Raw genomic sequence first — 26369 nt, forward strand, 5'->3', positions numbered from 1 at the left:
AAATTATGCTGAGGAATGTAATAATAGAGGTCATCATTGCTCCTTATTTTAATATGAATGCATAACTTTTAACATTTGCATTTAATATTTGATAAAAATATTGCCCTTTTCTAAAAGCTGATAGTAATTCATTCTTTAGCTTCAGGCTCTTTCAGGCTCATGGGAACACAGGTTGACAGAGTTAATTAAATACAACTGCAAACCAAGATGAAGCTTTTGTCTAATAACCTTTTATCAGTTAGGTAATGCTTGAGGTTATTTTCATAGGATTTTGCTTGTATCATGTGAAACACTCCTATATTACAAAATAGGTGTTATTTTTCTTAAGGGAAATGATCTTTTCTATAAATGATTGTCTCTCTCTGAATGTAGTTTTAAGCAACTTTTGGCATCTTCAATGATCGGGTTTGAGCTAAAGCCCCGTCAGACACATCTCCAGCATCTGGTGCTGCCATCTGGTGTTTTCTTTTAAAGTAATGCCTTCTACACTGTCAAATACAGTGTTGCCTTTCTCCTCTTTGTGTTATCTTCAAATATATTTGAAAAGGTGCCCTTATAATACCAACTCCAGTTCCTTAGCATTACAGTTATGTATCTGATGTAAAGTTATAAATGCTGCTCCCTAGCTAAGTATCTCAAAGGCAGTGGGAAGGTCCCAATCAGAAAGATGCAGAAGGGCAGGGTGGACATTCCCACAGTTTCAGAGTCTGTATGTGCATGTGCTTCTGTTGGGTGAGACTATTTTGGAGTTTCGAGGCAGTTACAAAAGAAAGGGAACTAACTTTTATTGAGTACCTTTATGTCTTAGTCTGTTTGTGCTGCTATAACAAAATACCTGAGACTGGGTAATTTATAAAGAACAGAAATTTATTTCCCACAGTTCTGGAGGCTGTGAAGTCCAAGATCGAGACATCAGCAGGATTAGTGTCTGGTGAGGGCTAGCGCCTGCTTCCGAGATGGCACTCTTTTGCTGCATCCTCCAGAAGGAAGAAATGTTATATCTTCACATGGCAGAGAAAAATGGAAGGATAAGAAGGTCCTCCCTTTTGTAGCCTCAAGCCTGTTTATAAAGGGTGTTCATTCCACTCATGAGAGTGGAGCTCTCGTAACGTAATTACTTCCCAAAAGCCACAGCCCGTGAATTTTGGAGGGGACACCATCGTTCAATCCATAGCAGTTTATGATCAGAACCCTACATACATGATCCTATTTTAAACTTCATAATATTACCATATGATAGATACTATTTTCCCACTTTCCAGCTTGGGAGACTGAGTTAAGCAACTTGCCCAAAGTCACATAGTTGGTTCACAAGTGGATGTCAGAGCCAGCTCTGTCTAATTCCAGAGACTCATACCTTTCACGTCACCATGAGAGAGGCATAGGGGTGGTGGTCAAAGGGGTATAGCACCCTGCCAAGCTGTGAGTGTTAGACAAGACAAAAAAAAAAAAGAAGTTTGTTCATTCACCAATATTTATTGTTAGGCATTGGACTAAGTCCTACATATACAGTCATAAAAAATATAGACACAGTTCTTGATTTCTTGGACATTTTAGTCCTGTTGAGGAAATTATATGAAATTTAAAAATACATGTACAATTTTAAATTATGGTGTGACAGTGTGCAATGTTGGAAGATAGACATTAAGGATCTTGGTTAGAGAAAACTTCTTGGAGGAAGACAGTTCAACTAAGACATGAAAGGTGTGGACACATTACCCAAGAGTACAGATGTGGGAAGGGAATGACTGGAGGAGGAGACATTCTGGTCAACGGCAGCATGTGCGAAGGCCCTGAGGTAAGAAAGATCTGATAATGGAGCTAAAGAGTCCACATGTAGTCAGAGCCTCATTAGGGAGGGTGAAGATGAGGCTGAAGAGGTAGCATAGCTCCGTGCAGCTGCTCTGAGGACACAGGGACATCAGTTTGGCTATTGCAGGAACCCAGGTGAGAGCTGATTATGGCTCGGCCTGTGGTGTTGGTGGTGGAGACGGAGGAAAGGTACAACGGTAATAACTGAGAGGTGGGGGGGGTGAGGAAGATGATCAAAGATGACTTTCAGATTTCTAGCTTGAGCAAGTACACTAGTTGTGCCATTTTCTAAGATGAGAAAGACTTGAGGAAGCGTAGGCTTTTGGGGATTAAGAGCTATAGTTTCATTTTGGACATACCAAATTTAAAACTTTTGAGATGTTCAAGTGAGTAAGTTAGGCTGGATATATCAGTCTGGAACTTAGAAAAGAGGACTGAGCTGGGATATACTTTTGTGCATTATTAACATATATTTAATGTAATCAGAATGAATACTGGGCTGGAATAACAGTCCCAGGGCTGAGCCTTGAGACATTATAATATCTAGGGACTAGAGGAGAAGAAGCTGGAGAATGAGTGCCTGGGATGTGGGGGAAGCACCTACACAGTACGATGCCATAAAATCTGAGATCAGAGAAAATGTCAGAAAGAAGAGTATGGAAAACAGTGCAATGCTGAGAGGCTGAGTAGAATGGGGACTAAAAACATCCCCTTAATCCGGCAATGTGGGTGCCGTTGCTGACCTGGGGAAGAACACAGTCAGTGCCGTGGTGGTGGCTGCAGAGCGTACAAGTGATAAAGACAGGATGTGTTTTGAGAAGTATGACTTTGAAAACTAGAAGAGAAATAGCAATAGAGATCTCGGGTTAAGAGAGGCTCTTTAAAAGATGGGAGCTTTTAAACTATGTTTGAATGCTGAGGGTAATGATTCTGTGGAGAGGAGGAGGTTGAAGAGGTAAGAAAGGTGATCAGTGACGGTGGAAAACTGGGAGGAGAAACAGACGCCAGGGCAGGGGATCACCAGTGTGTTGGGGGAGGCCTCTGATAGGAGGGGCCCTGCCGTGTTGCAGGAGGACTCTGAATGCAGACGTAGCAAGCTTACACGTTGGTAGTGGGGTGGTGACGGAGCTGCAATCTGTTAGTTTGTATCTTATATTTCCTCCATGAAATATCAGGCAAGCTTATCGATCCTACCAGATGAGAAAGAGTGAGGTATAAAGAGAGAGAAAAGAAGTTAATTTTAGGAGCCTTCTTAATCCTTTGTCTCTTTGGGCCATCTGTTAAACTGAGTTCCTGAAATCAAGAATAAGGCTCCTAGAACCATTTGCCTCTATGATCCCCAAACATGAAAATGACTTGAAATTCTTTGGAGATGGTAAATAAAACATTCAGTGAGATCCTACTTGAGGTTCTTACCCTTTTAATCATCTCTGGTGGCCCTAGTTCACCTCCTCAGCTCTGCTGATGTCATGAAAACCAGCTTTGACCTCACAAACTGCCCCTTGATGATGCTGACAGCTGGACTACAAATGTCCAGATTTTTGTGCCATTTCTTCACTTTCCTTGGTGCCAACCATGCCCGCATATCAAGGCAGCATTCTATGATCTCATGGCTCACAGCTCTACAAAGCTCAACCTTAAGGTAAAAGGACTGGATCTCTTCTACACTGTTGGTTCTAGAAGCCAATCCAAAGGAATCTGTGCATATATACTGCATGTATGGACTATGTGGGTGTTGAGGGTTGGGGAGGTTATAAATTTTAGAGAAATAGTATCATCAGTGAAATTGATGTATAACTTTCTAACATAACAATTTAAAGGATAATACTCACCTGTATAAATTACATTCTAACATGATTTTTAATAGAAATAAGCCTCGACTTATGTATCACATACTAGTGGGTAGAGAGACCGTGATAGAGTCAGCTACCTGTCCCAGAGCCCAAAGCCTGAAGCAAAAATAGGTGCTCTTTGCACGGGGCCCCAACGTGTGACTCTCTGCATCTCTGGAAAGAAGAGCATCGATTGTAACTCCTGTGAGAGGAGAGGTCACATGTTATAAATTCAAAAATTATATAGGCCTAAAATGAGCAAAAACTATAACATGGTCATACTCTCAAAAAGTTAGTCTAGCCTAACTGATTTCCTGTATCTTAAGTTTGCCTCTCCCCGTCACCCTCGTCTTCTTGCTTCCAGCTTAAACGCACAGACATCCCCATTTCCTACTGATCGGTGCGAGTAAATCTTCACGTAAGGACTGAATGCACATACATGGCTCTTAAAAATCCAAATTCCAAGGCCAACAACTAAAATATCTCCCAAAGTTCTTAGAACTCCACCAAAGGTAGCGCAAGGGCGCATCCTGGAAGGAGTCCTCATTGAAATGGAAGTGATTGTCTCGTGAACAGAATCTCACTGCTTAATGTGTGAGACACAAGTTCATCTTTATAAATAGGTGAAGAATTGAGAGAATTTTACTTAGGACTCCATCTCTTTCTCCTTCTTATGTTATGTAATGTTCCTCTTCCTTAGGTCTCTTGTCTCTTTCTAACATTGACCTCTATGAAGTTGTCTTATGTAGAAAGAAATGACCTATGACTTGAAGAAGGGCCTAGAAAATCCAGGAACTCAATACATTTCCACCATTCTCATTCCAAGCACCTGCTCTGACCCCATCTTTAAAGTTCCCCCAAGCCGCTCTCACATCCCAGGCTACTTGCAAGCAGAAACGGTGAAAACTTAAAGCATCATAAACAGGGCCCAGTTTAAAGCTTCAGGAAATTGGAGGCAGAAGGTAGAGAGCAAGGACAGGGAGGGATTAGGGTCAACAACTCTGATAGGAAATGAAAAAAAAAGTTTCAAAGTTAGCATTCTTTACAGCCTATCCAAGGTGATTTTTATTGGAAAACTCCTCTCCTTGGCCGTTCCCCTGGTTGGGTGTCTATAGCATCCCAGCTGTGAACAACTCAACTTCCAAGTTCAGGTCACAGAGTGTCTGTGCTTTCCTGTTACGGCCATAGACGCTGGACAAAGTGAATGTCTGCTCAGCCTATGGGCTTTTTCTGTCTTTCCCCCACCACTCTCTTGTTGCTTCATTTAATCCTGAGACCTAGAAGCCACCTGACCACGAGGGTCAGGCCTCTTGCCAAAAGGGAGCACAGACACCAAACACCAGGAACACGCTCCCTCCATTTTCTTCAAGGAAAGTTATTTCTGGCAAGAATTTGGTAAGAGGTTTCATCAATACCCCAAATACTTCACCTTCCAACCAGTGTTCTTCTAAGGTATCGGGAAAAAAAAAAACACAACAAAAAACAAAAACAATTTTATCTCAAATGTGAAAAGAAAAAAGAAAAAAAGAACTTCAAATAGGAAACTATATTCCTTTCAGAAACATGGACTCTAATTTGGAATTATTTATTTGCCTTATATTTTTCAGGCTTGTACCTTGGGAGGAACAATTAAGTGACTAAAATGTCAAGTGTATATTTAAAATGTCAATAGTTCTTTTTAAAAAATCAAGTACATTAAGATATTTAATATTAACAGCACTTCCAAATGCATGGCAAGTCTTTCTTATTGTTAAAAGGAGCAAAACAAAACTCCAAATCACAAGTAACAGACACTCTTATAGTCGGCCAATAGACAGGCAGGATTGGAAAGTTCCTTTACGTGGCATCCAGTGATTTCCAAAAACAATTTAATTTCAAACAATGATCCTTCCAGATGTGACATTTGGGTAGAATTGTTTGGAAACACCAGAAGTAAATGTGAAATACCAGTGGTTTCTGGGCAATCAAACTTTGCAATTGTTGAGGTTTGAGACTGAACTATGCAGTTATTCCTATATATTAAAATACTATTTATACTCTGTCTGCATGTGTAGGACATGCCTGAGGGAGCAGGAACTTCACTGTATACATTTAGACTCAGTTAATTTAGTTGAAATTGTGTTTTAAATGGCTGAAAGCAAAATTCTGATTTTGGGAAAGGAGTCTTTGGTGGTGCGGCCTCATGTTCTGATCTCCTTGCTCACCCAGCCCCCCCACCCCGTGATAGTGTCGGAGGCAGAGAATCTGATACATTCCTTCCTAGAAAAATGTCTCTCGTATTTGCATTCTGAGAGAGGATCTGGGGAGAAGGCAATGTTCCACTCAACGGAATGGACTTTGGAGGCAGTTGGGAGGCCAAAAGCAGGAGTTTTGCTGGTTTGTCCCACATCCCATCCGACGACTGCTCTGTGGACGTGGCAGGCAGAGCACGACACCCATTGGCCACTGAGACCCCCACCCCCCCATGTTTCTGGAAGCTGCTGGAATCAGACAGACCTGGGTTCCCATCACAGATGCATAATGAAATCACATCTTTGAGCAAGTTACTTCACCTCCCCAAGCCTCAGTTTCCCACCGTGAGAAGCTGAAGTGAGAGGACCCCTGCAAAGGGCCTGGGATGGAGCCGGACAGACCCTCGTTTGTCAGCTCCTCCCTGTGCTCCTCCCAGCGGCCGGGTGGTGAAAGGCTGGCTCAGAAGACCCCTCTTCTGGAGTGACAGACAGCTTTTCCACTTAGGAATCGCTGTGCGCCTCGGTTTCCTGGTTTGTAAAATGAGGGCAGCGAGTCTTGCCTGGAGGATTGTTATAAAGATAAATGAGATAAAGCACGTGAAGTGCCTAGCAAAGAGCCTGTTATTTAGTGAATGCAGGGTAATCGTTAATGGCTGCTGTGCTACTTGATCAAACATTTTTAATAGTGCAATATACACAAGGATTTATAAAAGACGTTTTACTCTTTTTCCTCAGTATGGGGGGTGGGGAAACTTTCCCTCTTATTTCCCCATCCAAACTGCATTCCGTGATATGCCCTGTGCACTTACCATACACATCTCAATTCTGTAGCCTAGTGGAAAGGATCAGGAGTGCGGAAAATCTAAAACAGAAGCTAAGGCCCAATTTCTTGGTTTCATTTTATCAGGCAAAAAGAGAAGCACTCGTTGATGGAATGACACCCATTCAAACAGCTACACAATCACATAATTCCTTCAGGCCCTAGCAAGATGTGCCCTATTTTTGACAGCCTGGGGGCCAGCTGCTAGTGGGGAATGTGAAAATCTTCCAGAGAGTGAAGGACTGGAAGATTACCCTGGTTACTGTGTGCATGTGGTCTTGGAAATCAGTCTCACGCTTTAATGTAAGAGCTGTTTTGCGTAAGTTTGGGCTTCAGGCTTCCCGTCAGGTTCTGTTGTCATTGCCATCTTGCTTACATTCAAAGCAAGCTGGGAATCTTCGGTTTGATAATCTTGAACGCGTCACTGCTGTTTCTTGGCTGTAAAATACCTCCCCTACTACCTGGCAAGTTGTTTTTTTTTTTAATTTTACAGTCAGAGATTCAGTCCTTTGAATTAAAGCACTGCCTTTATAGGCTACCCTAGCCATAAGGCAAAGATTCCCTAGATAAGTAACTAACTCTTTTTAGCCATCGGTGCGTTAATGCAAATTAGCTATGAAGTTAGCCCATTTCCTAGAAATAAGGGCCATAAGGCAATGCGTTTTACTGGGGAGATGAGTGAGGAGAGGAGTTGGGAAAATAGACAGCTCAGAGTCACAAGCTCAAGTGCTTCCAGGGGCAGAGCACAGAGAACAATAGGGAGGGGTGGAGCCTGTGGTATCCTGGAGAGCAAGTCTCAGCTAAAGACATTCACATTGAAAACTTTTAAGAACTTTTGTGCTGGCCAAATAAAACATGCCTGTTGGCTGAAATGGCTGCTGGCCCATCAGTTTACAATCTGAGATCCAGAGTGCGAAGCCAAGGGGAGGTAGTACCGTGGGGTAGCCGGGGTGGGACCCTGGGAAAACGACAGCCTGGATTATGAGAAGACAGCTGTGAACGCTGGAGGCATCCCCAGAGCCCTGTGACACTGTATGCAGGGACCAGGGGCAGGCACACTTCATGCCTAACTCACCTCAGCTACCAGCCACCCTTTGGAGTCTCCAGAACAGTGAGGCCATTTTTCTGAACCCCACACCTAAGGAGACAAACCTGAGAATTTCAAAGGGCCACAAAAATTCCAGAATCGTAGAGGGATTCCACGTCTGGAAAGTAGTTTTCAAAACTAATCTGTCCGCATTCAAACATGCTAGTGGGCAGAGAAGCCAAGAAGAGCCTTCCCCACCCAGCATGTCCCCTTCTCATCCTACCCCGTTTCTCAACTACTTGCAGGTGGAATGTGCTCTGCACATGCCAAACAGGGATCTGGCAACCTGACACTGCCCCAGAGATAGAGCTCAGGAAAAAGTAAAAAAATATTTTGCAAATAAAGGTAGTGAGTGGCGTATGGTCCTTCCAAGGGCCAGTTCCTGGTTCTGTGCTGAGCGCAGTGCCTGCACATCGCCTGGAATCCGAAAATCCTTCTGAGCAGCAGCACCAGGCTGCGGTCGAATCCCCCAGTGACAGATGGCCCTGTCCTCCAGTGGCTTCCCTCTAGTGCGGTTCCCACCTGCATCGGCCCCAGCTGTTTTGCAGATGTCTCACAGAGCAAATGCAGTACCAGTATTTAGAATCCCATTGCTTTACTGGCTTTTGTGAAATTGAAAAATACCTCATTCAACCCAGCTATTTAAAGACTAGCTGTACTGTGCGGTTACCAGTCACGCTGCCTCTGAGAGATAATGTGCACATCAACGCACAGGGCCGGCTCTCGGCCGGGTCGGGAGGCAGGGTAAGGATTGGCGTGTCTGTCTCTTCCATGGTCACCTTTTTTTTTTATTTTACACGTTGTGACTTGTATCCCTACAGATTAATGCTTACAACCATATGATTAGAAAGTATCTGAAAAAGGAGTGCCTTTTTCTAATTTGTCCAAAATCATGGTTCAGCCTAACAGGGGCTCTTTCCCTTTCAGCATGTTCTCTCATCCCTGGGTTCCCCGAGTTCTCTTTGACACTTAGGTTAATGAATGACCGCAAATGAACACAGGGAATATGACTGATAAGGCTGTTTTGATGCAACGGTGTTATGAAAAAAAAAAAAAAAAGATAAAAGACTGCAAGCCGGGCACAGTGGAGTGTGTCTGTAGTCCCATCTACTCCAGGAGCCAGAGGTGGGAGGATCGCTTGAGCCCAGGAGTTCAAGACCAACCTGGGTTATACAGCAAGACCCCATCATCAAAAAAAAAATCATTAAACTTTCTGCATTAAAAAAATATTTCCAAGTAATGTATGAAGCATGTTACTCAAGGGAAGGACCTAGGTATTTCATTTACATACATATTTAGTAATAAAAAAAGACATTTTTTACATTTTTATGTGGTTGCCTTGGCAAAGCCTCACTAAAATGGCCTCATCAAAAGAACAGGTCAACTGCTTCAACAACAACAAATAAATCTAGCAAACTCCAGCTTTCCGATGCACGAATGCAGGCGGCTTCCTCCATTCCCTGTAGCAGATGGGAAATTGTTCTTGTGACCTTCTAGAGCCAAAGTTCTTGGCCCTCCCTTCCTGAGCTGAATCACCCTAAAGAAGATAATCGTAGGCTGGAGGGTAGACCACGGCAAGGGCAAGAAAACTAGTTTGAGGCCACGGGAACCTTTCAGGATCCCTAAAATCACCTGGAGATGGTTACTAACTGAACTTACATACTTTTTGTGCACACATGTGCACATGCACACGCTTACACACTGATGGACCTTGAAGCTCCTCATACGGGAAGATGAGAAACTGGTCAGTTATGCCCTGCATATGGGCACAGAAGAGTCCTGCTTTTATGTTGTTCCTCCTGGCTGCAGGGCTCAGGTCCTGACACTCTAGAATTAGACCTTTCTTGATGAAATTTTATGTGAATGGAGTTGCTTCCTAGTGTACTTTCTCTGGCAGAAAAATTTAATGTCCTGAGAAAGAAAAGACCTAATAAAATATTTTCTGATATTCCTTAGGTCTTTTTCTTTTTTGTTTTCTTTCATGATTATGTATTTTGTGATTTTGGACTGGAGAACTTCTTGGGAGACAAATCAAAGGGTTTAGAATCTAGATTATTAAAAAATATTTCAGTTCCTGGCAAAAAAGTTACTCTAAAATACATTACTTGACTTTGGATTTTTTTTGGACAATGTGTACTTTGAACTAACTATATTGCATGAGCAGGACAATGTAAAAATACTCCACTAAACTATGTCTGCATGAGTGTTTTCCAATCTGATGTATTGAGAAATAATTTACAAACAATAAACTGTATTAAAATTAAACATGTGCAATCCAGTGAGTTTTGATGGCTTTATATACCTGTGATATCACCACCATAGCCAAGATACAGAACATTTTCACCACACCCCAAATTCCTCACATTCCTTTATCCTGCCTTCCACCTCCATACACTTATTTTATTTTTGACCACTATACATTAGTTTGGATTGTGTATAAATGGAATCATGCAGTGTGTACTCTTCTGTGTCTGGCTTCTTTCAGCATGATTCTTAGTTTCATCAAGTAGCAGTAGTTCTTTTGTTGTTGTTGTTGCTGCTGAGTAATAGTCAATTGAATGGCTATATTATACTTTGTCGATCTATTCATGGATGTTTCCAGTTGCATTTGTGTTTTTATTATGATTTCAGAATGTTGTCTACTTTAGTGCAGGCAGAACCAGTACGCATTTCTCCAATATAGGATAATGAAGATGTTTTAGCATATAAAAATTATAAATTATAAATTGTCCCATCTGGCCCATTTCTTAATCTGATTCTGTCCCGAAGGTATGAAGTCCTTATTCTTGCATTCAGGGCTCAACACAGTCTCAAAACACTTTTCATCATGGTCTTTTGTTGTTTTGTCTCTGCCTTCCACAACAACACAGCACCCTAACTTGGCTGATGCAGCTCTCTTAACATTCTCGTATTATCAGATCCTCACAGGAGGATTGAGTCTGGGATCAGGACCGACATGTGGTGGGAGTGACACTTGGAAAAGTTGCCAACCTTTGACTGTGTTCTTCAGGTCTGACTACCCATGATTCAGCCTTTTATTGAGCAGACAGATCGTCACTTGTACACTTCCTCTCACCAGTCTTTTCATTATGGACTTTAGAGCTTTCATGTTAACATGCTAGTAAACAGTTGTTGAAAAGGTTGTTCAGCAGTTTGCTTGAGGGAGTTCTACCCATTCAACAAACCTGCATCAAATGTCATCCACTTTGTTGGCTTCTGGTCAAAACTCTTCCTTTTCTTCATAGTTCAGGCTCCTATGGCACTACTATATCCCCATGTCATAGCAGTTACACATTTTGCCTTATGAATTAACTTATATGTTTATCTCTATAACTAAGGAGAGCCAGGGATCAGGTGCAGGGAAGGTGCTGTGTGCAGTTAAATGCCTAGTGCCGAAGGGAGCAGATGAATGAAGGCACGGGGGCAGCAAAGTTGGGGGCTTTGGCCTCCAGCTTGGGGGATGGGGTTGAGTTTGATGTGGCTGGAAGATATGTTTCTTGGGGCTACGGTTGGTCATGACTGAAGTCAGCATGAAGTGTTTGTACTTTATTATGTAACCATGGAGAACCACAAAAATTACTGAAATCATGTCGACAGGCCAAGTGTGCACAAAACAGAGTCAAGTGCAGAGGGAAGGGAGATAGTTGAGGAGCTGACAATTATATAGTGATTTGTCTGTCCAGCTAGAATGAACAATACAGGACCCAAGGGATGGTTTTGGTCCATCCATCTACTATATTATCCTTTTGGCTGCCATCTAAGTAGGCTAATACCATGCAGCCCCATTTAGTTGTTTGTGAGTTGATTTCTTGACTAATGAGACCAGGCCAGGGAAACAGCCTAAACAAAATTAAAATATGTAGAACTGTATTTACGATTATTATCTTATGTTGGAAATGGTCTCATGCTAAATCCTGTCTTTGGGTTATTTTTGTAGGCCACTGTTACTGCTTTTTAAAGCAATGAAGTAGAATCTAGGACTTCAATTAAGTTGCATCATATAAGCATTTAACCAACGTGTATTCAACTATAAAGAGGAAAATAAAATAGTATTGCTATAAAAATGTAATTTAAAATACTGTACATATTTTCACTTTGCATTTTAAAGAAAAACTTTTTCTATTCACAACACTTCTGACTCCAAATGTGTGGGCTTTTTTCACACACTAACAACCAATTCTCTAACTCTCCAGACAACTGGGTGTCCTATAATTCAACCGTGATACAAATTACCTGGAGTTAGTGCAGACCCCACAGGTTGAGAGCTCAGTCCCATAAGAAAGCCCCCTACTGCAGAAGCCAGTCACAGCTAGTGGGTCCTCAGGCTGCTCATACTTCTGTGCAACTTGGCTAAAAATTGGGGTTTCCCATGACCCCCTATTCATGTTTGATAATTTGCTATAAGGGCTCACAAAACACAGGGAAACAATTTACTATATTATTTATGTTACTGGTTTATTATGAAGGATACAGATGAACAGCCAGATGAAGAGGTATATAGGGCAAGGTATGCGGGTGGAGGGTGGCATGGAGCTTCCATGCCATCTGTGGGTGAAATACCCTCCCCCCAGCACATTGATGTGTTTACCAACCTAGAAACTCCTTAAAACCCCTTCATTTAGAGTCTTTATGGAGGCCCCATTACATAGGGATGATTGATTAAATCACTGGCCATGGTGATTAACTCAAACCCCAGTCCCTCTCCCTTCCTCAGAGGTCAGAGGGCGGGGCTGAAACTTCCAACGCTCTGATGAGGCCTTGGCCTTTATGGCAACCAGCCCCCACCCTGAGGCTGTCCAGGAACCCCAGCCACCAGTCATTCAGCAGCATACACTCCCAGAGATGCCAAGGGTCTTAGGGGCTCCTGCTTCAGGAAGCAGAGACTAAGACCAAACATAACCAAAGAAAGCTCCTATCATTCAGGAATTTACAAGGGTTTTGGGAGCTCTGTGTCAGGAACCAGGGGCAGAGAACAAATGTGCATTTCTTATTATGCTACAATATTGTGCTTTTATGCTATACAAAGCTGTATTCATTCCTAATATTAATTCTGATTCCAACTATTAATTCATTATAATACTAAACTTTATTATACACATAATCTTTGAATATCTTTTATGAGTTATTTAAGGAATTTTCATAAGGTAATTTAGCTACACTTGATTTTACCTTTAGGACTGATTTTATTACCTGATCCAGCTTAAGTTGTGACTCTAGAGCTGATATTCTTTTTTATTACTTTATTACTACTTATTCTTATAAAAATGATATAAGTTCATTATAAAAATTCAAGCCATTAGGAAAGTATAAAATTAACATAAAACTTACCCCAGATTCCCCTTAATTTGATGTTAATGAATATCATTCCAGACATCATCTCTTTATGTACATGGACGTATATAAATAGACATGCATATTTTTTCATAGAAGTGAGATCATTGCATACAAGTTATTTTAATAAAAATATTACATTTAATTTTACTTGAATTTGACAAAAATAAACCAAAGTGAAAATAGTGATTTTGCTGAACTTTAGAAAAATATATCTTCACTAAAAAATTAAATTTTAAAGGATCCACTAAAGTCAAAAAATAAAGATAAATTATTAAAGGATTTGGGGAAAAACTCCATATTTTAATTTTACACTGCCTTAATTGACTGACATGAAAGGTGAGAAATTTAGTATTGTAAACTTCTTTTTACTTCTCTTTCCCCTGCCAATTTTGATATTAAAGTATTTTTATTTGTCAAGGTGCATTCCTTTTGTATTCCATTCTCTACAATTTCTGTAGTTATTTTGCCTTCTACGTTTAAATGGACTGATTGCCACTCTCTTAGTCACAGCCTCTATATTTTTGAGGTTTTTTGTTGTTGGTGTTTCATCTTTTGATTGCTTGTATTTTATTAATTGGTGATTTTCAAAGGGGATCAGAGACAGGGTGGCTATATAATGAACTGACTGAACTAAGCAGGAACACTTCAGAGCTGCGGTCCCCAACCCCCAGGCCTGTACCAGTCTGTGGCCTGTTAGGAAAGCACAACAGGAGGTGAGCAGCAGGTGAACAAGGGAAGCTTCATCTGTATTTACAGCTGCTCCCCATCACTCGCATCACCACATAAGCTCCGTCTCCTGTCAGATCAGCAGGGACATTAGATTCCCACAGGAGTGAGAGCCCTGCTGTAAACTGCACACATGAGGGATCTAGGTTGTGCACTCCTTATGAAGAGCTAATGCCTGATGATCTGAGGTGGAGCTGAGGTGGTGATGCTAGCATTGGGGAGTGGCTGCAAATACACATCATCGTTAACAGAGAGGTTTGACTACACAATAAATGTAATGTGCTTAAATCATCCTGAAACCACACCCCAACCAACCCCTGCTCCGTGGAAAAATTGTCTTCCATGAAACCAGTAACAGGTGCCAAAAATGTTGGGGACTGCTGCTTTAGAGAGTAAAAGGAAGCTATTAATGCTTAGCCAAGACAGTAGGTATAATAGTGGTACCCTAGGCAATGCAATACTTTAAGATCACTGTGAAGCCAGAGGTAGTGTATTTTATGAGTTCCTGCATGCTTCAACTCAGTACTTTTGGGGGCATTTAGGTGCCAAATGGCTTCTTAAGCAAAAGCAAAGAATTATCAATTTGAAGAAAAAAAATGGCTCTGGATAAAGGTCCTGTAGCTAGCTCACTTCCTGGGGCTAAGGGGTGGGTGTTAGGGAGTCCACCAATCAATCAAAATCATATCCACAATTCTGTATACATGTACGTGTTTTTCTGAGGGGATAACCACAACATTATCAGATTTTCCAAGGGACCTATGGCCCCTTTGAAACATTTCTTACTAATTTCTATTTCTTAGCAAGTCTCTAAAACGCTGCATGCTTGGATCATGTTCCATTAACTCCCCTGTAAATAGCATTATATAACTATGCTTTCACACTGTAAATTGTCACTTAGTATTTATTGCAGGATGAATAAAAAAAAGGAACAAATGTGGAGTGTTTCTGATCTTTTATAAAACTGCTACTCATGACTTCCATTTTAGTTTTCAATATCTTTTTCATTAATATTCATGCAACAACATTAGCACTAGGAATACTTTTTCCCTTCTGACCAATTTTCATGCTTCCTTCTATAAACTCTATTAGTTGCATATTTCATTGTGGTTTCTTTTAAGCCTGAGCTATTGGGAAGGTCATCAAGAAATATTTGAAGCTATTTGAGATAAGTTTCTTCGTCTAGGTTATCTGAAACAATTATGTCCATTTCTCTTTTATCAATACCTCTCTTAAGATTCTCCACCAAACCAACCTCTACTCTTGGTCCTTATTCTTTCTTTCTGCCTTGCTTTAGTGGTGATGTTATGAGTATTTATTTTACACTGTAACAACAAATAAATGGGTAATAGGTTATACACACTGACGAGGAGAAAAGTTGTTAAATATCCACTTTTCTTCTTTGTGTTACCCAGACCTGGCCTAGAACACTGAACATGAGGTGCTCCTGACAGAGAAAGACATTAACAAAAAGAAAAAGAAGCTGTGTGGAAAATAATATGACAATTCTCATAGTGGCCAGCGAAATGATTGAAAACATGTGAAAAGTTAGTGGATTCAAGTTAAAAGAAATACACACATACGAAAGCTTCCCCTAAAGTGTTCAAGTGCCTCTGTCTACATCCAGCCTAAATCAACTTTCCCGGGAAACCAAAAGGACAAAAGCAAAATCGTGATGAGCCCTAACAGACTTGTGTGTGTAAGGTCATTCCATTGGCCCCCTAACACTGTTCACACTACAGTAACACTCATACAGATTTAGTGCTTAACTTTAAAAAAATAAAAAGGCTTTTACCCTGATGTTAGAAAAGTAATGCCACATCACCAAAATATTATCTGAACTGTTACAGGAAAACAACCTAATCCTGCAGAAACTTCAGACTTCCCGACTTCCTCTTTTACCTTCCTTCGATGACACTTGTCAGGAGCTGGCTCACCTGGCAAGGCCCCGCATAGACAAGACTCTTCGCCCTCGCATAAGCCCCGAGGCCACCCTTCCACTGCCCCTGCCTTGCTCTGTTACGCCAGGTCTCTGAAAGCTGCGGGCCACACCTGCTATGAAGGGCCTCCTGCTGGTTCTGCCAAAGCCCTACCTCGTCTTCCTCTCCATCCCCTCCCACCCCCATATCCATGTCTATCTGAAAACACTGAGAAATAGGCCAAACAGGAAACCTTGGCAGTTGGCACAGTGGCAATAACCACAAGTTGGAGATTGCTCAGCTTTCCCTGGAAGTTTCAGACTGACAATTGTATAAATAAAATTAACGAATAATAGAATAAGTTCGCTTATCTCCATTCACACCGATGGAGGTGTGTTTTTCTCTTCAGCCGTGTCTGGGTTGGGGGCACTTCCCTAGAGCGTGGCTTAGAAGTAAGATGTTCAAAACCTAAGGATATGGAGTGTGTTGCAGGTTCAACTGAAGTTCAGCCACAAATTTAGAGCATGGGGGAAGCTTTGGAAAATGTAATATAGAACATCTTAGCCTTTTTCTGGTATTAATCTTCTCCCACATCCCTTTCAGTTGTTCGTGTGTCTTATGGCCTCTGTGTCTGCTTGTTTTCTTCTAACTTTTCCTTCCAAAGGAAACCTTCTGACAATGTGACATGAATGTCCTCATTTATGACCCAGGCTATTTATTTTGCTTATATGCTTGGTTAAATACTAGATTTGGCTCATACATTTCATGTGGAATCTTAATTCCCTATTTTCAAAGTAAAAAGAATAACTTCTCATTTTTTAACTAAAAACCTGCATTTAATTAACCTTTCAAGTAAATAAACATGTAAAAAATAGTAAGGAACTTTTGGATGTCTTGAAAATTATTGCTTATGCCTTATACTTTCTCTTAGGTCTTGAATTTCCTAAATACCTTTAAAGTCACTTTTCAGTTGTTAGAACTTGCTACATGGCTAATAAAAAAAAAGAAAGATAAACAACTATTTGGTTATTTTGATGAACGTAGTTAGGCTACTGGCATAAGTTAGTATAGAATAATAGAGTAAAAATATTTTACCTCAACTAATACCCTTCAATAAAAACTTCAATCATCCAGGGGCGTGACTCCTTTTTCCATTTTGCTTGGTCTATACTAACTGCAGATTTATTCATCTAGAATCTGTTTTTATTTCTGGTAGGCAGAAATCATAAATGTGCTTCCTTCTGATTTTCATCTTGTTCTGTGCAAGGTGTAACCCCCAATTAGTCATAATTTAAAGTGGGTTGATTCTAAAACATACACATTTACCAAGTTTTATTTCCCCAAAGAAGACCATGGCATTGGCTTAAATTGCTTCTGTTTTCATGCCACCTGGTGCTACTAAAAAACAGACTGAAAAAAGATTATTTAATTCCGTCAACATTTTTTGCAGCTTCACTGAAGTGGGTCTTTTCCATTAGTCAGTGAGTATTCTTCCCTGATTGCATCACTGTTACGTTGCCCACAGTGCCTCATCCCAGAATCTTTCACTCTTCTGCTTCCCAGAATCCACATCTCTTCACTCTCTGAAGATCACTTTGCCTCTTACTTGGAACTCTAAGTTCATCCATGTGAACTCCATCAACTCCTCACTTCTTCTCTACAAACATCTTTCTTTAACTTCATCTATTTCCTCTTCCTTCCCTTTCCGCAGAGGCTAACACCTCCAATTCGGCTCTCGATCTCATCTTCTCCTGCCTCCTCTGAGACCTATTCCTATTGATCATCCCATTTTATCTTGGACCTATAATCTCTCATCCTCTGCCTAAGACACTGGTATTCTATAAATGGCAACAAAACAAATCTTTATTCCACTTTTCTTATGTCTCAAGTTTCTTTTCTGCCAGCTTTTTGAAAGTGTACTCCTCTTTTCCTTGATCTAATTTTTAACTTCTAACAACTTAGTCTTTACCCCTACCCCTCCATTGGAACCAAACTATCAAAAGTCACTCATATGTAACCTACTGATAACTCAATTGATAGCCTTTTCTCAACCACTTGCTACTCTCTGTTCTATTGACAAATTTGATAACGTCATCTTTCTGGAAACCAGAAATATTTCCAGAATTCTGAATGGACTTTTTTTTCCTCCATGCCGTTTCTTTAACTACAAATTTGAACCTTTCTCTGTGTTTTCTGGCTGCAATTGTCCAATATCATTATAGATATTCTTCCAGGAATTTTTCTGTTTTTTTATATTATTAAAATAATATTTATTTTTTTTAAGTTTTTTTTATTTTGGCATATTATGGAGGTACAGAAGTTTAGGTTATGTATATTGCCCATGCCCCCCCAACCCCTCGAGTCAGAACTTCAAGCGTGTCCATTCCCCAGACAGTGTGCATCGCACTCATTATGTAGGTATACACCCATCCCCTCCCCCTGCCACATCTACCCGACACCCAATTGGTGTTATTCCCAAATGTGCACTTAGGTGATGATCAGTCTCCCAGGAATTTTTCTGCACACACTGTCTATATACTCCCTTTTTATAGAATTTTCATGGTTTTAAACATCTTTTTCTGTGTAACTAGCTCTGAAATCCATTAATCCTGAATTGCAGGACTATATTTTCTGTTTTGGCTGGACCTAATCACATTTAAATTCTACTATGATGTCAAATTCAATAGGTACAGAACAGAATCACTGTTTTTCTCCTTCCCTAATTTGCCTGGCATGATTTCCTCCTTTCTGTAATGACATCACCATCTTCCCTGTCACCCAGAATAAAACATTGAGGTTTCCTTAGACCCATGATTTTCCTACCCTCAGAGCCATGAATGCTCAAGCTCATAAATATACTTCCCTGCTAGCCCCATACTGCCAGATTAACTTTCTCAAAGCATAATTACAGGTTATTCTCCTGATTAATAGCTTTCTATTATTTCCAAAATGAAATCCAGATCATAGTGTGGCATTCATGCTTGTTCACGGCATGGCTGCCCCTACCTGTCTAGTTCTTGTTCTTGATGCTAGGCTGAACAGCAGGCAAACTGCATTATTTGCTATTCTCTACACTCACCTTATGATCCCTGACCAGAGGTTTTGCTCATGATGTTTCCTCAGTCTCTAATATCCTTGTGGTTTAAATTCTACCCATTCTTCAAATGATACATCCTTAAAGCTTTCCCTGATCTCCACAACTGGAAAAAAATCTTTCTAAACTCTGAATTTTCAGTTACATTTTACTGACATGGCCATCCCAACTATGGCTAGTGTCTTTTGCTTAGTGTTTACATCATGGAATATTTTTTTCCATCTTTTGTTATTAACCTGTTTGTGTCTGAATGTTCATAAAGCATGTTTCTTGTAAATAGCATATAGTTAGGTCTTGCCTTTTTATCTAACTTTTTAAACAGTGATTCAATTAGTCTGGCAATCTGTGCTTTTTAATGGTATTCTTTAGTTTGTTTATATTTACTGTAATTATTCATATGTTTGTATTTAAGTCTATCATCTTGAGTATTTAATTCTATTTGCTCCCTCCCTGCCTTTTTTTCCTCCTCCTTTCCCCTTTCCTACCTTTCTTTTCAGGGTGGTTAAATCATCAAATTTTGTTTTAGTATTCTATCACCCCTATTGATTTTTTAGTTATGCCTCTGCATATCTTTGTTCATTAGTAATTACTGGGTAGATTAAAATATGCATCTTTAACTCATCACATTCTATCTCTAAAAAACTGTCCTTGAAAAACTGTAAGAATTCTTTGACAATCTGTTTCCAGGTTTTACTTTCCATCCTTTGTGCTCTTATTGACCATAACTTGTTTTACAAATATATACTGTAAATTATAAATTCTATATTGTGATTATTTTTCTTCATAAAAACAACAATCTAAAAGATTTAGACTCATATATATGTAAAAATTGGGAATATCTTTTAAAAGATTATTTTAACTTATTCAGCTTTTTGTATTTTATGGTATTCCTATTTCTTCTTTTTTTTTTATTTCAGCATATTATGGGGGTACAAATGTTTAGCTTATACATATTGCCTTTGCCCCACCTGACTCAGAGCTTCAACCATGTCCAGCCCCTAGATGGTGTGCACCGCACCCATTAAGTGTGAATATACCCATCCCCTCCTACTCCCTCCCATCTGCCGACACCTGATGAATGTTACTACTATATGCGCACACAAGTGTTGATTAATTAATACCAATTTGATGGTGAGTACATGTGGTGTTTGTTTTTCCATTCTTGGGATACTTCACTTAGTAGAATGGGCTCCAGCTCTATCCAGGATAATACAAGAGGTGCTATACCACCATTGTTTTTTCTGGCTGAGTAGTACCCCGTGGTAAACATTTACCACATTTTATTAATCCACTCGTGTATTGATGGGCACTTGGGTTGTTCCCACATCTTTGCAGTTGTGAATTGTGCTGCTATAAACATTCTAGCACAGATGTCTTTTTTATAGAATGTCTTTTGTTCTTTTGGGTAGATGCCCATTAATGTGATTGCTGGATCAAATGGTAGTTCTACTTGTAGCTCTTTGAGGTGTCTCCATATTGCTTTCCACAGAAGTTGTACTAGTTTGGAGTCCCATCAGCAGTGTATGAGTGTTTCTATTTCTCCACATCCACGCCAACATTTATTGTTTTGGGACTTTTTGATAAAAGCCATTCTCACTGGTGTTAAGTGATATCTCATTGTGGTTTTGATTGTGGAGTGTGGGAGGATTTTTTTCTTGTTTCTGCTTATCCATCCTCAAACTTAAGCAGGTTATATTAGTCCATTTGTGTTGTTATAAAGAAAATACCAGACGCTGTATAATTTATAAAGAAAAGTTTATTTGGCTTACAGTTCTACAGACTGTACAAGAAGCGTAGCACCATCATGTGCTTCTGGTGAGGGTTTCAGGGCACTTCCAATCAGGGTGGAAGGTAAAGGTGGAGTAGGTGTGTCACATGGAAAGAGAGGAACAAGGGAGAGGAGGAGGTGCCAGACTTTTTTAAACAACCAGCTTTCGCATGAACTAATAAAGTAAGAACTCTACTGCAGGCAGGGAACCAAGCCATTCATGAGAGATCTGCCCACATGACCCAAACATCTCCCACCAGGCCCCACATTTGATACTGGGGATCAAATTTCAACGTGAGATTTACAGGGGCCAAACATGCATACAGCACAGGCCTTTTAGTTCACTAATTTACCTTGCAACTTTAAGTCTTCAATGAACTGAAAAATTATGATTCTGTAGGGTATCCAATTTGTTCTTTGTTTGGGTGGGAGTAATGTCTCTTGTGCCTTTCTATATCCTAGACAGAAAGAGAAAATCTTTATTTCATTTTATACTTTACTCTCCCTTAGATTTTGCTCCCCCAGAAATGAAGAACACTAAGAAAAGGTTTATTTGGGACATGATCCCAGGATACCCCAGTATATGAATGGGAAGAGACACAGGGACGGGAAGAAAGCCTAGATAGTGTGTTAATGAGCAGCTGTGGTACAATCCCACTGAGGATTTGTGGAGAAGACTGTATGGACTCAACCTTGGGGATGAAGTGTGGTATTTATGTAGCACTTCTCATCTGTAATTGATTATCTGCCCTGCCTGTGGGTAGAGCCTACTCCAGATCAAAAAAAAAAAAAAAAAAAAAAAGGCAGAGGATTACAGGTGCTTGCAGTAGAAAACTGTTGACAAGAGGGAATGTGGGCAGGCATAATAGTGTCTGTTATAAACTTTCCAGTGACATTTATTACTTTGTTTCTCAGATATATTGGTGTACTAAAGCCTACTGCTACTGAGAGGAAGATTCCTGCCAGATTTATCTTTGTAGTCTCTCAGCATAGTAACTTGGATATAGTAGTCAGAAGGCAATCAACATTTATTAAATGAAAAATACATTTTATACAGTACCAACATGGAGAATTCTGGTTAGCTCTTCTTTGTTTCCTCCCAAACCCACATCTGCACCCCTACCCCAATCACTCAGATAACCTAGTTTGGTCTCTTAATTGCTAAAAAGGTTAAATTCACCAGACTGGTTGGAATTTTTTTAAAAAAATCATATTAATTTTACAGCTAATTTGAATGGACTATAATTTTAAAATATAACTTCCAAATCTAAACTTTATCTAACAGATATTTTATATTACTAGCAGCCAACAATGATAAGGCATCCACCAACAATTGTTTGCTACATTTGTGGTCGTGAATATGGAACAAAATCTATCAGGATCCATGAGCCACAATGCCTGAAAAAATGGCATAATGAAAACAACTTGTTGCCTAACGAGTTAAGGAGACCAGAACCTAAGAAACCAGAAGTCAGGACCATAACTGGTAAGTTCCTAGAAAAAAGATTTACATGCGTAAGGGGAAACTTTTCTCTCTAAACTTGTAAGAGTAGAGATGTTCTTTTCTTACTTGTTCAAAAAATGGAAATCGGCAATACTCGCTGCACTGGCTATAGCCAAATAAGAAAAATAGTTCTGGAATGCCTGTCCCAAGTGTTGTCTTCAGCTGCTGAGACATAAAGACACTATGTCCTGGCAACACCGTGCATGAGAGATGAGAGGAACTCCCTGAAATTTACTGAATTTCCCACAGGTTACTTTCATATATTATCAAACACAGTATTTTAAAAACATGAAGCTTAAAAAATAAAACCTTTGGAGACATGCAGGGTCATATTTCCAAGTATGAATGTGTCTTGGTGTTTATAGAGGAGAGACACAAACTCAAATGTTTACAAAGACCACTAGGCAGGTTACAAAACTGGATAAACTGATCCATGCATGAAAAAAAGGGAAGTGGGGGAATATAATGAGCTGGAGAGCACCGGCTCTTTCCACAGGAGACAGCAGCTGCCCAGCTCCAGCTGGTGTTATCATTAAGAAATTTAGTCCAAGGTGGTCATATCTTTCAATAATAGAAACTAAACTGGAAATCTAGACATCTATATGAAATGTTCATATTTTTTAAATTTTTGCAGTTCATAGTTTGTAAAGCACTGTGCAGATCAAATGAAACCAGAACTACACTGCCATGTGTGGCTTTGTCATAGACCTTAGTCCCTTAGGCTGTGAAAATAGTTAAGAGAATATTTTTGCCGTGCAAGCTCAGACTTGCTTATCATATTTCTACCATTGTCATTTTCTCAGTTGATCCCCTAAATCCCCTCAAAGGAAAATTTTGGCCTTAAGAGGAATATCTTTCAATTCACTCATTCTCCTTATATTTGCAGCACTGGAAGGTACCTTGGAGGTCATTTAGTGTCAATTGTCCAAAGCACTCTCGTCAGAGATGTGACCCAAAGAGAGTATTATAACAACCCACAGAGTGGAATCTAGATTGTATGATAAAATTCTAGAAGCTGCTAGATCCCAGCTATTCACAGTCCTTGCTCAGAGGAGAACTTTGCATATAGGTGGGCAAGGAACTCAAGATGAAAACATCCATTAGTCGAAATTAGAGCATTTGCCAACTAAGTGACTGTTTACCTCACTGAAACTCTTTTCCAAGCAATTCTCATTTGGTGCCAAAATTTATTTCTTTTTCCTTTGATTTTTATCACTTTCTCTGCTTGAGCATAATTATCACAAGGCTAGAAAAAATGAGAGCCACGATTGGTTTGAAAGTTTTGGTGGATTCACTATTCTATTATTGCTTATGTATGGAAAATGTAGGCCCTATAACTGCACTGTCCTGCAATTTTCTACTTGGTCCCTGCTATTCTTATCTCTGAAGTTGCCCTTCCTCACTGGGTAAAGAAAATTCACATTACAACTTCTATCCCATGGACTCACTGTGGTCATAACTCACTCATAGCGTTCAAATAACCCTTCCTCCCAATCCAAAGTCAAATGCGTATGCAAAAACATTTGGAAATGTGATGAATCACCTTTAAGTGAGAGTCAGTGACTACTCTGGAATATTTGAGTTTGTAGTAAAACTCGTATGAGTAACAAAAAGTCAGTGTCATTCTTTCCTCAACAGAGTTTTCGAAGCACTTGAAATACACATTCATATTCTACAGAGAAAGTGACACTTGCTCTGTTCAAAACCCCAGATTTTTGCTGGGGTTTACATTCCTGTGGAGCAAAAAAAAAAAAGAAGGTTATTAGAAGCAGGCATGTTAAGGAATCTAAGGTTCACTATAGTCACATGAACTATTAGATAGAAAAACTAAGTAATATATTTTTGAGTGCCTGGCTACATTTTGGGGGCCTATTTTGAGTGATTCCAAGACATAGTCAATTTAATGTACTAAATTCATTCTATTTAAATAAGGTTTATTAAAGCTAAATCCCACATTGTTTCTCTAAAATAAAGCCATATGCCGTTTTTCCCTATGCTCCGCCAATGAAGATTATACATTTCTCAGCTGTCTTTGTTGTTTTCTTAAAGACATTTCTTTCTGTCAGATTATTCTTTTTGCATTCTTCATTTTAATTACTTAAAGAATCTCCAATTTTATGACCATGAAACGATGATAAACTTTTAGGATATAATTCATCTTAAATTCACTCTCAACTGTCAATTTGGGCCTCTAAAAATGCCCACTGAAGGATTACAGAAGAGAAAAACACAGATACATGTTCTTTTCCCTTTGTAACCTTATATTTAGAGTCAACTGAAACAAGGCCAGAAGTTGTATTTGTGAGCTAATAATGTGTAAGCAAAGATGTTAATAATTAGTGAAGAATGCATATCACGACACATAAAACAATGTCCTCTCCTTTTTAAAATTCAGAGTGAAAAGTATCCGGTTCATAGCTAACTTTATTCAACCCTTGAAAAAATAGGCAGCCCCCCCTCCTTTTTTTTTGGCAAAAGTAATATGATTTGTTTAAAAGCCTCAGTCAACAGGTATTTCCTAAAAATATTTTCCATAAGAAGTAGAATATGGTTCTCCAGAATAAAAAACTGATCTATTTTACCTTTTTCTTTCCCTTTTCTTTCTTTTTTGTTTATTTTTCTTCCCCCACCGCCCTTTCCTTGTTCTCTTTAACTTTCTAGCCAAAGGTTTCTATGATCTCGATGCCTTAAACGAAGCTGCTTGGACAAGTGCCCAGAGCCAGTTGGTTCCCTGTAATATTTGTGGGCGTACCTTCCTGCCAGACAGACTGATTGTTCATCAACGGTCTTGTAAACCCAAAGCTGCCAAGTAAAGCCCTTTTCTCTCTACTGAAGTGTTATAGGAATTAATCCCTTTGAAAGAGACTGGGCTAGAGTGGGCAGGAGAAAAAAGGGTAGAGAAGAGGAAACAAGGACAGCTGGCCCTGGCCAAGGGCTGGCCTAGCGGGGACGCCGGGCCCAGGCAGCGGTGCTGTGGCCCACACTGTGCAGTGGGGCTCACGCTCTGGTTCTCACACGCAGCTGCATGTGCGCAGTCACGCTGGGGACCGTTTCACACTTTGGTCAGGCAGCATTGCAAGCAGGCTGCTTCTCATCAGAGCTGGCATTTTTGCCTAAAAGAGATTACGGAGCCAATTGTTGCTACTTTTCTTCCATTTTACTTTCCTGAACAAGATTTTGCACCTCACAATTAGGATAATTATTCAGCCTACAGGCACTTTGGAGGCAACTTCAGGAAACTCTTTAGTCCCAGGAAGAACTGGATTCCTTCCTATCCCTGTGCTTTCTGAAATACTATGCCACTCCATTTCCTCTGAACCGGGGACATTTTTTAATTGAGTTATTGATGGGAGGGGATGGTTCTTTCCTTCTGTCAAATGAAATCATTCAACAGGAGAGTCATTCAGAAACGCTCTGAGGACTTAAAGTGCTGGAACCATATCTAACTCATACTCCCTTTCTAATGGTAAGAAATGCTACAGAGATATTTCCGAGCCAGTGCCAGCCTCATGTGTCAGGAGACTGCGGCAATATAATTCATCAAAATGGGCGGAGGCCAGCTCCTTCCTTCTTAGGAGAGTCCAGCATGAATTCCTGGTGCCCTCATAGGGGGTTATAGGTGTTTTATTGTTGCTGCCAGGAAGTTCTGTGCCTCCCCATCCAAGGTCCAAGCACAGTAAGTGGGCTGTGAAACTGCGCTGTAGTTTGGAGTCCTTGAATATGTGTTCATCAGGGTGGGGCTGTCCTGGGAGGAAGTCAGGGCCAGGGGGGGCTCTGCCCAGGAAATTCTGCTGCCCCAGGCCGCACTGCTTTGCCTGGACTCCCAGTGGTTTTGCTTGAGATCTTTGTTCACGTTATGGCTGAATTCCAGGGCCACTTCGGGTCCACTAGCTTCCTGCAAGCCTCACATTCGTGACCTTACACGGCACAGTCAGCTCCAAATTATATGGGCAAATTTATTCAACCTAATATTTTGGTCCTACATCTGTTTATTATACAGGGTTAGGTTAGGATACTTGTGCTAATCATTCTGTTTTTCCAGCCTGCTCCAAAGGAAGGAAGAAATGAACTTTTAAAAAAGTTTTTAGGTATCCTCAAATAAAAATCTTGCAAAAGACATGGCATTTGATGCCTCTCTGTTGATGGTTCAGTTCTTTTATCTTGTTAACAAAAACACAACAAAAACAACTAATATATGCTGGGGGTACTAAACATTTCACATACATCAGTTTGTACACATCTCAC

The 26369-nt window shown here is 40.1% G+C and overlaps 1 protein-coding gene across 1 annotated transcript; it reads left to right on the forward strand.

Annotated features, from left to right (window-relative positions):
• Window positions 1–1822: 1822 nt before the first annotated feature.
• Window positions 1823–24953, forward strand: LOC123648380 (zinc finger protein 474). Its single transcript, XM_045566124.1, has 3 exons — window positions 1823–3454; window positions 21926–22106; window positions 24786–24953. Exons 1-3 carry the CDS (start codon window positions 3422–3424, stop codon window positions 24935–24937), a joined length of 366 nt encoding a protein of 121 aa, XP_045422080.1. The 5' UTR covers window positions 1823–3421; the 3' UTR covers window positions 24938–24953.
• The last annotated feature ends 1416 nt before the right edge of the window (window positions 24954–26369 follow it).

This window comes from Lemur catta, chromosome 12 (assembly GCF_020740605.2).
Source record: "Lemur catta isolate mLemCat1 chromosome 12, mLemCat1.pri, whole genome shotgun sequence".
Classification (NCBI taxonomy): Eukaryota; Metazoa; Chordata; class Mammalia; order Primates; family Lemuridae; genus Lemur; species Lemur catta.

Bases quoted from the DNA above. Each gene is read 5' to 3' on its own strand.
- LOC123648380 (XM_045566124.1), top strand. From the start codon at position 3,422: ATGGCTCACAGCTCTACAAAGCTCAACCTTAAG. The intron at 3,455-21,925 runs GTAAAAGGACTG...TATTACTAGCAG, and splicing joins CTACAAAGCTCAACCTTAAG to CCAACAATGATAAGGCATCC. The intron at 22,107-24,785 runs GTAAGTTCCTAG...TTAACTTTCTAG, and splicing joins AGAAGTCAGGACCATAACTG to CCAAAGGTTTCTATGATCTC.